The sequence below is a fragment of the Pyrus communis genome, chromosome 9, assembly GCF_963583255.1.
Source record: "Pyrus communis chromosome 9, drPyrComm1.1, whole genome shotgun sequence".
NCBI lineage: Eukaryota > Viridiplantae > Streptophyta > Magnoliopsida > Rosales > Rosaceae > Pyrus > Pyrus communis.
In genome coordinates, this window is record NC_084811.1 from 8,205,412 (window position 1) to 8,217,815 (window position 12,404).

General features: G+C 36.9%; 1 protein-coding gene and 1 pseudogene across 1 annotated transcript; both read left to right on the forward strand.

Annotated features, from left to right (window-relative positions):
* The first annotated feature begins 4,202 nt into the window (after positions 1 to 4,202).
* Positions 4,203 to 6,125, forward strand: LOC137744721 (probable WRKY transcription factor 49). Its single transcript, XM_068484507.1, has 3 exons — positions 4,203 to 4,456; positions 4,565 to 4,711; positions 5,633 to 6,125. Exons 1-3 carry the CDS (start codon positions 4,203 to 4,205, stop codon positions 6,123 to 6,125), a joined length of 894 nt encoding a protein of 297 aa, XP_068340608.1.
* A 1,629-nt stretch (positions 6,126 to 7,754) lies between these two features.
* LOC137745682 (ATP-dependent zinc metalloprotease FTSH 10, mitochondrial-like) lies at positions 7,755 to 12,141 on the forward strand (annotated as a pseudogene).
* The last annotated feature ends 263 nt before the right edge of the window (positions 12,142 to 12,404 follow it).

Here is a 12,404-nt window from a genome sequence, read left to right on the forward strand (position 1 = left end):
CTTAAAACGTGGAGTTATTATTATTTTTGTCTCTGGGCCCACTTTTCATTAAAATAGGCAGACATAAAATGGGTTTTACTTTGGAGGCCTGCATCTAGGAGTGCACAATGGAATGAGAAGGCCCAATACGTGTAATGCTGTAAACCCAATTGAGGCTCATGACCAACCAAATCCTCTCAAAGTGGGTCCAACATGATGGGAGAGTTGAAGAATGTTCAACTTATATTGAATGGTTTCATTACTGTTATACTGAGGTATTTTTATGGTAAAATTATACTCATGTTGGTATTACATGTGATCAAGTTAGAGATAATATCGGTGTTGGACCAATAGCAATGGTCATTAGATCGCCTTTGAAATCTTGACACATTTGAAATCTTGACACAAGGAAATTGACGTTCATATCACACACTGTGTTGCAAAGTTGTCTAAAATTTATGATGCCTCAAATCCCCCTCTTGAGCTAATTGCTCCAACGCTATGAAGGAAGTTGAAGTTTCACCCTAAAATCAATTGGTAATGAAGGAATGGCTCAACTTCGTATAAGCTTTTGTAAGGTTTATTAATTTTCGATGTGGGACATTGTTCACACCTTCTTGCAGACAAGTGGAAAAATAATACAAACCATAATCAAATGCACAAAGAATTTTTCAATGTAATTGTTGCATCGTCATTTAGTGTTCACGTTCCATCGTGTATTCTAAATCCATGAAATATTATACGTGTTGTATGCCTATATTATAGCACATAGAATCCGAACTACGTGGTGGTATTACTGGAATGCTCACATCGGTCATATATCATGGATATGTATAATGTTTTAGGAATAAATACACATTTTATAATATAAGTTAATGACAACATGCACCATGTAAATGTTGGTTGTTTAACTGTCAAAATAGTGCAAATGGAAGATGAGAGTGTTCAGTTTGTAGCCGTTAGGTCTAATGTGTCAAGCTAGCATAGTTCTTCTCTTCATAGTAGATGAAAATTGTTAGGATGTGACCTGTGAGTGGGGTATTTCTAATTCTAGCCGTTAAGGTAGCTAGGTCTCAAAAAGTATCAAGCAACATTACTCTTCTCAAATTAGTGGGAAGAGAAATGCTACGTTGCAACTTACAAGCAAGAAAATTATATTCGTTAAAATGTAATAATAAATCTGTTTTAGCGTGGAAGAGATATTCTTATGCAATTAAGCATGCCATGCGTCGATTTTTTATTGGACAAAGAGATCACTTTTTAAACACATAATTATAGTTGATTTCACGGGTGATGTAAATGAAATTATAAACCAAATTTGAAAGAAAATCTCTCCTTGCCTGGGCAATTGTCCTTGGCAAGGTTTCGATGGGATTTGCCGCGTAGGTAAAGAAACAGTGGTGGCAGTTTTCCACTTGTAGCCAAACCACCTAGAAGACTAGGTTTCGAGTCTTTTGACTACCAGTACTAGAGGAAGATGCCCTTGCCAAGGACGATCGATTAGGACATGTGCTCATAAGCATTCCCAAGTTTCTTTAGGACCCCACCCCGTCCTTCTCTTCTTTGTTTTAACCCCAAAGGATGAGTTACAGCGTCACTGCTCGGATCAAGCGCCTCCTCCTCCACTTCCTCCGACACCACAGACCTCGACAGCTCGAGGCGCTCCTACCCCTCACCCGTGAAGCTCGACACCAGAATCACACGTGTCCCCCACATGGTCCCACGTTAAAAAGGGTTGACTTTGGCGAACGAACACGTCCAAGTTTTTTCCAACCAAAGATAACTTGGTTTCTTTGGTTCCTAACGTGCGCCCACTCCACCTCTTCCCTCATCCGCTAACCGACGCCTCTCTCTCTTTCCGATTGTCTGACGGTCAACCCCAGTTTTGTGTTTTTATGCGGGTAGGGTAGGGGAGAGGGAGACAGTACGCACCCTCTGTTTATGTTTCTAAGATTAACAAAAGTCAAAGCCACAAACCTCCAAAACCTGCCGTCACTTTGAAGAAACCACTCGGTTCCCCTCGTGTTGCAAGATAAACTTTCTAAATATATTAGCTATGGTGACGATGGTTGAACCACACTAGATTTTTTTTTCTGTTTTTCTTTGTTTATTTTCTAAATCGTTTTGGGTGATAAAAAGTATAAATTATTGTGCGACACTAAAACATATTTATGTGATAATTAAATAAGTGATGTAACATAGAGTTTGATTATTAACTAATATATACTACACTATAAAGCATAGGCTATCGTCCATCAATCATGCACGTAACACGTAAACTTATATTACTTGACTATATTTTAGTGTCATGCAATAATTTTTCAAAGTACTTGTGGTGGAATGACAATATATATACGTGGTTGTATATGTACATAGCTTTGTTTCTTTCAAGCTATATCATTGATCACGTGTACTTTGTTTGAATTGTTGTCAAGTTAACAAAATACTATTAGCTTCTAATGGTCTCCTAATTGATGAATTTGGGTGGACAATTAGTTGCGATAATTAATTTTGTTTTCTTTCTTGTGAGAAAGATCGAGGCATGCATGCATGTGGACCACTATGTTGTTAGACATAGGCATTGACTGTTTGCACCGCCAGCCCATCAACAGAAAAAAACAAATCTCTCTAAAATCTAAAATAATGGAAGCGTAGAGATTTGGAAATTGCAAAATCCGAACTCTTGGAATTAATGTGGATCGGTTTTCTGGCAATATTCAATAAACATGCATGCTTAGTCTTGTATGAGTATATATAAACCTTAATTACGGGAGGCTCTAATTTTGTTTTATATCTTCTTTTTGCATGCTACTCATCTCACGTGATCGAGACTTGGGAGAGTTGGAAAAGAAAGTTGAGGGAAAAACTAAAGTAGGGTTTTATAGTTTCATCACTTTAATTGGAGAGATTCTCTCTTGCAATCAACGTACAATTCTAATGATGTTGCTTATTCAATGAATATGTGTGACGTGTTAAAAAAGTTAAAACCAACCATTTTTCTAATAAACACTTGACACGTGATGAATTGATAACATGAGAATACATCTCCTCTAATTAGGAAGTTCTTGTTAAAAAGCCTCTCACAGTTCATATCTACTCCTTTTATAAAGTAATTAACTATCCAGCTAGCCAATTATATGCTTCCTTAAAGAATTTAAAAAAGAAGTGATAATTAATGAAGTTCAAGTTTTTAATCTGTTTATTTAAATAAAGGAGAGAATGTAATCTGTTTGAAAATAATGAAAACGTATATTTTTATTGATTCTTTAGTGGTTGACTCTTGCTTTGGGTTGAAAATTGGGTCATGGTTCAGGTAGCTTTGGTCCACCTTTGATGCCTCTATCATTCAAAATTTCTTCTCATCAAAACATTATAACAAGACAAATAACACACTAAATGAAAACACAGAGAATGCTGCAAAGCAACAAAAGAAAATGAATTGAAAGAAAATTTACTCTTGCTTTGTCTACCTTTCATTTTTTTTGAAAAAAAGTAAATAATTTTCCACACTAGCTATCAAGCGATTTCTCAAATATGGATTTAGTTACATTAATTAGAATTGATGTATTTCTTCATATGCAAATAGATTTTGAACCCCCTTTTCTCTACAATTTAGATTGTCTTTTTGCACATTCTCGGTTTATTTTTGGTGCTTTATTCTCTTTTTACTTATTCAATTCAACAAAAAAATACACAAATGTATACATCCATAGAAAATAGAGAGGCAATTTTCTTATACAATTTACCTCACCCACTCTTTTTCCGGTAAATTAATATCGAGATGATCATGAAGGCCAGTGTTTTGCAAACCGGAATTATTTTTTTGAATTTGATGCAATCGTGAAAATTATTGTTCTTGAATTTGATCTCGGTAGGGAAGACATTGAAATTACCCTAGCATGCATATATATGCACAAGGAAAATGACCCCATTAATTTTTCAAAAAAATGCCCGTAGCTGGTTGTTCAGTTTACCAAATATGTTTACTGTTTGACGGGAATAGAATTCTTAGCTAAGTCTAAGTAGAATGCATACGAAACCAAAACCCTCTTACTTTAAAAGTCAAGAGGCAAACACGTAGACGTGACGACTTCCCTTCTTCATCTGCTCCACCTTAATTTTCCCTTCTTTTATTTCTTCACCAGATAATACACACTCTATAATTCTCATCTTATCAACTCATTTCCTCTCAGCTTCTTCTTCTTCTTCTTTTTCTATTAGCAATGGAGGAAGCAATGGCTGCTACGTGGTCGGACGGCTCAGAGGAAGAGCTGGTGAGGGAGCTTCTGGACAATGAGTCACCGTTCTTTGTGCTACCGGAGGAATCTGTGCAGTCCCAAACGACTAGTGCTTTCAGCAAAGAGGCTATCAACCGGTTTATCCCTAACGTCTATTCTGGTCCGACAATCCAAGATATTGAGACTGCTTTGTCTGTCACAACGGGAACAGTCCAGCCCCAAGAACTTTCAAATGCCAGGTTTGTATATATATGTTGCAATAATTTTATGTTCCTCGTTTTTGTAGAATTTAATTGATTGGGTTTATTTTTTGTAGTTTGGTATAAATGCATTTTCTTATTTTGCAGGCTGTCATTGCCAGAAGGGGGTCTGAGTAAGGTTGAGCATAAGTATACTCTGAAGATCAAAAGCTGTGGAAATGGAATAATGGCTGATGATGGTTATAAATGGAGGAAATATGGCCAAAAATCCATTAAGAATAGCCCAAATCCTAGGTAATATTTACTATATATAGCTCCTTCTTCTTCCCATTTATCTGAAATTGTTTTTAAAAGCTTTAGGGTTTTGATATTATTGCAGCCATAGTAAACGTGTAGTTCAAGCGGTTATGAACACTCAGTTCTACATCCAAGGCCGTCGATTCTCCATCTTCTAATATTGCTTGTTTATAAAACAAACTTCGACTTCAAAGTCCATAAGCTCTTACGAAGAATAATGCAAACTTCAAGAAAAGTGTTTAACGCTATTTTTGATAAAAAGATATAAGACGTACGTTCCTATTAGAAAAGTAAAAAACAAAACCACAAATATATAATTATTAATTAACTTAAAACAAATGATAATTGTTGAACAAGAATCGCGTCATTTGTTTATTAGGTACCTAAACCAATAAACTTTGCATCGAAAAGCCTATAAGCATCGTAAACCACTTTATTATCTTATGTGTGCAAGAGTTGGACTTAATCTGCATGACTTATACCACTTTAATACTAATTAAGCTGATTAGTTCACGAAATACTCTCTAATTAGTGCTGCGGCATGAAGCCAACTACCCTATTCAAGACCTTAAGAAGGTAGATTATCCTTAAATATTCTACTTACGCCAGGTCTAACCCTAGTACTAGGCCATTAAACAAAGGTTTGACATGTTGATACAATCACACAGTTACATTAAACATTCAATTGCAAGTGGCCGGTGGATTGTTCCAATGGATAAGACCTTCTTTTTCAACCCACTGTATACCGAGTTCAAACCATTCATTCTCATCATATTGTAGCTTAAAGTAATAATATCGCTTGTAATAAATAGAAAAAAAGTAAACGTTCAAATGATTTATTTTACTTTAATCTTTCGATTTACATTTCTTACCAAGTTTTTTTATTTTATTTTATTTTATTTTTTGAATTGTTTGCAGGAGCTACTACAGGTGCACAAATCCAAGATGCAGTGCCAAAAAGCAAGTAGAGAGGTCCAGTGAGGACCCAGACATGCTCATCATCACCTATGAAGGGCTCCATTTACACTTCGCATATCCATTTTTTGACTTTAACAACCAGGCCCAAAACTCCAGCCCGACAATGAAGAAGCCCAAGAAGAAAACCTCGGAGCCCCAAGCCGAAGACCAAGACCGAGAAGCCCATGAAAGTCTGCGAAGCGTTACTCCCGATCCAGTTCCGGATCTGCCGCCCGGCCCATTTCCGGACCGGCATCAAGAGTTTGTGGAAGAAGAGAGAAGCTCCCAAGGATTGCTTCAAGATATGGTGCCATTCATGATTAGGAACCCTAAACCATCAAGTGCTTCTTCAAACTCTACATGTTCCTCTTCTCGTTCATCTCCAACCTCTTCTTCTTCTCTATCATGGGTTTCTTCCTATTTTGACGTGGGCATAAATCATAGTTTTGGATGAATCCATAAACGTAAACTATACAATGTTGAACAATAACGATATGTATGCTAAAAATTGCGATGTAGATTTTATCGTTAGTATAAGGAGAAAGGTGGTTTTTATTTTCCATAATCCTCTCGCAATTTTTGGCCGTCGAATCGATAAATTAAATATGATCAAATGATAGAAATTAACAAAATGTTCATGAAAAGTGTGAGTGAACAGCACCATCATCAGAGAATTTGTTAGTGATTGTTAGAAGAGTGGTTATGCCTTCATGTATGTAAAGAGATATAAGAAGAACTTAGACTCATTGCAATCATTTGAACTATTTTTGGATACACAAGTGTACTGGCTCCTTTCCTTGCACTTACTTTCATCTTTTTATTCTTCATCTTAATATGGTGTCAAGAGAACTAACGTTTAACTCTTATTCGATATTGATTATTTCTGCACCATTTTTTTTTTTTAACTCAATCTTTCTTTCGATTTGATTTCTAAAGTTCTTCAAATTTAGTGAAAATATCAAAATTACAATCCTATACCAAATGTTCAACAGTTATTTCATATCATTTTTTTTTTTTTTTTTCTGAAATTCTCATATTTTCTTTGAAATTCTTCACGTTTTAAACCAACAACAATGAGACTGATTCTAAGCCTTGCTACTTATTTCATTATATTGTAAAACTTATGTATGTAGATTACATTACTCTCGAGGGAAGCAATTCGACACTGCTGTTTTCTATGTTTGTTTGTATCGCAATCTAAGTATAGTGAGCATTTGCTTGTGTCACTCCTTGCCTCCCATATCATAAGGCGAAGCAAACTCATACAAAACTCTGTATGAGAATGTTTTTTCCCACTATTATTTGCACTCTAAAGTCGGCTGAATGCATTCATACGCGAGCCATGAGAAAAGGCACCAAATTATTTTAAGAAAAACTAATGAAAAGAGTTTGAAAACTTTGAGTTTTAACGATAAAGACAAAATTCAGGATAAAGTTAATAGTATCAGAATTGACTTTTTAGTGTAAAAATATGATCTTTTGCTAAAGTGAACAATACTAGAAGTTTTTCGTTAAAGTTCTTATTATTTTAAGTGTATTTATCGTTTCTTTTTTCTTCATAAAATATTTGACTTTGTGTCTTTGGGCATTGTTCTTTTCAAGCGACATATAACAATGTGGAACGTTTACACTTGATTTTGGCCCCCTCTTTCTCTCTAGGTGTGTGTAAAGGAGAGAACGACCTTATTTTAACTATTGCAAAATCCATTAATCTTTAAGAGAATTGTTATTAGTACTTTAAAAATCTTATTTTACATTCTAAACTTTCTATATTAGGAAAGAAAAATACATTTGTGAGGAATGTAAAATTAAATTTTTAAGATGCCAATAACACTTCTCATCTTTAATCCCATAAATTTTTTTTACGATTTTTGTAACACAATTCTGTTAAAAGGGGACCGAGGTGACCAAACCAAACCATACATATTTGCCACGAATTTTCAGGCTCTAAAAAACCTTGAAGAAACACTGCACATTGACCAAATTAACCTTTACTCCACTCACATCCCCTCGTCCCAAAACAAAGGTCAAATACGTAATTCAGTAATAAGAAGTCGGTTTCTGATTCTGGACGGCAGCAAGCAATTCCCTTTCTCCGCCCCTGCTCTTTCCCACTCCCAATTCCGGCAAACTTCTCTTTCTCTCCCTCCCCATTGCCACACCCTAGAAAACTTTCCCAACAGAAATTTTCTCGGCAACCAAACAGACCTGCAGAACTCTCTCTACGGTTTCAAAAGTACCATTCTCCACCTCAAACGATTCCTGCGGCTCGATACAATGGTTTTCTCAAGCATCGGACGCTCGATCACCCACTCGGCTCGTTCCAAAATTCAAAAGAGTAAGAATTATAACATAAAAAATCCTAAGTTTTGAATTTTTTTCCCTAAAGTTCTCTTTTTTAGTTGGTTGATAAATTTGATATTTTTCTGCGCAGAATGTGATTTCGGGTACTTACAACGGGAGGAACACCCTGCTGCACGATTCCTTTCCGCCGTTGTCGACGCCGCTCGGCAATGCGTGCGTTGATGGCTGCGTAGGGATTCTGAGGGGATATATAGCTTACAATGGAGCTGGGAATCCAGAGAATTTGAAGTCTGTTCTGGGAATCCATAGAATTCGTCGCTTGTTCTCCAGCCAAGGCGCCGGAAAGAAAAGTAAGGCTTGCTGCCCAAAAGTTGAGAATTTTTTTTGGTTTGATAAAATTTGATGCTTAGCATAATGTGTTTATGTTTGGATGTCTGCAATGGTTTGGTCTTATAGATTACGAAAATTATTATCCGAAAAATAAGAAGGAGATTCCGAAAGGGGGCGAACAGAAATCAGCGTCCAAAGGTGTGCCACATTCTGATTTTTGTAGGTTTTTCCCCATTGATGTGTTTTGGGTAAGTGCAACATTGTTTTAGTATGCCCATTAGTTTCATTTTTCATCAGAGGGATCAAGTGCAGGTGGTCAGGGGAATACTCAGGGACAGTTTTCGAAGCAGATTCAAGATTTTATTGCTCCTAATGTTCTTTGGCTTTATTGTCACATCATTACTCCTTAATCCTCATCAAACGAAGGAGGTAATCACTACAATTAGAGACACTAGTTTATTTGGATTGCTTTCGCGTAGGATTAAGATTACCTTAATGTGTTTGACAGAGAAAAAAAAAAAAAAACAGATTACTTTTCTGTTGAATACGTTACCTTCGTGTTTCTAGCAAGGTCTATATAATAGAGCCTTTATAGTTCAGTAGAGGGAGTCTCGAATGATTGAATAAACAGATGTTCCTCCCTGAGGCCTCTGTGTCTTCTCGTCTATATATCTTTATTGTCTAAGTTCGCGTCAAACATTCTGCATCAATGTTGTTATTTGGCTTATTTTTTCCATTTCATTTTCATTAGTAATTTCTGCTTAAGCTGATTTGTTTCCCAGATAAGTTTCCAAGAATTAAAAAAATAAGCTACTTGAACTTGGGTTGGTCGATCACATTGAAGTTGCAAACAAATCAGTTGCAAAAGTGTACGCGAGGAGCTCCGTACGTGAAAAAGTTCATAGTGATGATTCTGTCCGTGATACTGTTAATGGTTCTCCTTCCCAAGGAAATGTAACCCAGTTTAAATATTATTTTAACATTGGGAGTGTTCAATCTTTTGAAGAAAAGTTGGAGGAAGCCCAAGAAGCTCTAGGGATTGACCGTCATGATTTTGTTCCTGTAATTTATGTATCCCAAGTAATGTGGTCCAAAGAGTTGTTAAGGTACGGGCCAACAGTGTTGCTTCTGGGAGCCCTTTGGTTCATGAGCAGAAAAATGCCTAGCATTTTGGTCCAGGTGGAAAAAGCGGCCGAGGAATATTCAACATAGGCAAAGCACAGGTCACAAAGTTGGATAAGAATGCTAAGAACAAGGTTAAGTATGCATTTCATTTCCTTGTGTTGCCTTCATCATGTTTCTTCTATTAGTAATAAAGTCAAACATGGATGCAGTTATTTACATAACAATTCTTTAGTGTCCACATTTTGATTCAGGTTCTCTTTAAAGATGTAGCTGGCTGCGATGAGGCTAAGCAAGAAATAATGGAGTTTGTGCACGTTCTAAAACATCTGAAGAAATATGAGGAATTGGGAACCAAAATTCCGAAAGGTGCTCTTCTTGTTGGTCCTCCTGGAACAGGAAAGACGCTTTTTGCAAAGGCAACTGCTGGTGAATCTGGGGTGCCCTTTCTATCTATATCTGGTTCAGATTTTATGGAAATGTTTGTTGGTGTTGGGAAGGGTTCGAAGCGTATTAGGGGCAAGACAGTGCGCACCCAGTATAATATTTATTGATGAGATTGATGCAATTGGCCGGGCAAGAGGGCGTGGAGGCTGTTCAGGAGGCCATGACGAGCCTGAAAGTACTCTCAATCAATTGCTTGTAGAAATGGATGGATTTGGAACCACTGCTAGAGTTGTACTTGCTGGCACTAATAGGCCTGATATTCTGGATCTCTTGAAGCTTGGTCAGTTTGACTGTCAGACTACCATTGATAAACCAAACATCAAAGGTCGTAACCAGATTTTTCAAATATATCTGAGCAAGCTCAAGCTGGATCAGGAACCGTCATTTTACTCTGAGAGGCTTGCTGCTCTCACTCCTGGATTTGCTGGAGCAGACATTGCAAATATCTGCAATGAAGCTGCCTTGATTGCTGCAAGAAATGAAAGTCCAAAGATCACCATGAAACATTTTGAGGCGGCTATAGACAGGGTGATAGGCGGCCCAGAAAAGAAGAACAAGGTATCTGTTGCCACTGCATGGTAATCTGTGCAGTTGTCGACTCCCTTATGATTCAAAGATTAATAGCTGAGAATTAGGAGATTTTTTTATGGACCTGCAACAGTGAGATAATTTTTTTGGCATCATTAATTCTAAGTTTGTACCTGCGCGACCTAAAACAATGGTGTAAACAACTGTTTGATCATGAGAGACTTTCTAAATTTTTTACCAAGATATTTAACTGTTTGCTGGACTCTTTATGCAGGTTATAAGCAAGCTGGAAAGACGGACTGTCGCTTACCATGAATCTGGTCATGCTGTTGCTGGTTGGTTCCTTGAATATGCAGAACCTTTACTTAAAGTAACTATTGTTCCACGTGGTACTGCAGCATTGGGGTTTGCTCAGTATGTTTCCAATGAAAATCTTCTTATGACGAAAGAGCAGCTTTTTGATATGACATGCATGACCCTTGGTGGCCGAGCTGCTGAGCAGGTGAAGCTCCATCTTTCCCAGAATTTCTGATAAGCTCTATAATTAAGAAGGAAAATCTTGATTTATTAAAGAATGGTACTTATATGCTCCCCAATTTAGGATTTTGGTTCAACGCTTAAACGTTACAAAGGCACTTTAGTATGGTCTCACACTCATTGAAGTACGAATTCACCTGAAATATAGCGTTTAAAATTCCAAGGATGCCATCTTGGCAACAAAGAAAACTTCTAAGGGTTAATTCCGAAAGTATATTATGCCTTTTGTCCTTTAAATCTGTATAATTAGTAATAATATATGTTGTGTTGCAATGTTTGAATAGTTTCCGACTGCAGACAGTCTTGTGTTACAATAACCCAATTGTCTTAAATATCAAGCACAATGCCTCAGACTGAACAGAAAAAATAAAGTTCGTAACATCTGTGACAGTACATCTTAGTTTACTAGAGAAACAAAAATTCTGGCTAGTTGTGCATGATCAGGCTCATGTATGTAGAAAGCTGAAGTTGGGGTATTGCTATGAGCCTATGATGGCACCACATTCTAATTTTAAAACGAAAGACATCTTCGTAGCTTATGAGATTTTTTCAACTGACTTGTCATTAACTGCGGTGATATTTTTGGATTAGGTTTTGTTGGGGAAGATTTCAACTGGAGCGCAGAACGACTTGGAGAAAGTGACCAAAATGACTTATGCTCAAGTTGCAGTGTATGACTTCAGCAACAAGGTAGGTCTTCTTTCATTTCCTCAGAGGGACGATTCATTTGAGATGACGAAGCCCTACAGTAGCAAAACGGTGCAATCATTGACAGTGAAGTTATTGAATGGGTGGGTAAAGCATACATCCGCACCATTCAGTTAATAGAGGAGCATAAGGAGCAGATAGGATAGATTGCAGAGCTGTTGCTGGAAAAGGAAGTCCTTCACCAAGAGGACTTGGTTCGAGTATTGGGAGAACGGCCATTCAAGTCGAACGAGCACACAAACTAGGACAGATTCAAGGAAGGGTTCCAAGAAGAAGATAAGGAGGGTAAAGATACCCATTCAGCCGGATGTTGTGCCTGCATGGTGCATAGTGATTATTTTTTGGGGATTATGTGTTTATATGAGATGAATCGGGTAAAAGGCTACGTCTTTTGCCAAAAGTGACTGTAAAAATGCTCTGTATATCCCATAGGTGCGGTCTGGCTTCGGCTACGATTTCTTGTTTATGAAAATTTAGGAATACCATTTCTTGTTTTCCAATCCCCCTCATCCATGGCCTCATTTTAGTTGAAGGGTGTTATATGAAAGCATGTTAAACCTTATGGGACCGTAACGTTCAAAACTTCAGGGTGAGAAAACTTTAAATCTGAGGGGTTGTGTGAAAACACAATAAATCAAAGGGCATGTTCATGTAATCAACTTTACGGGTAAGTTACCATTAGAAGAAACTATTATTTATAACATTCGATAATTTTAGACAAAATTCTAACAAAATTATTTCTTAAAATTAAAATTAT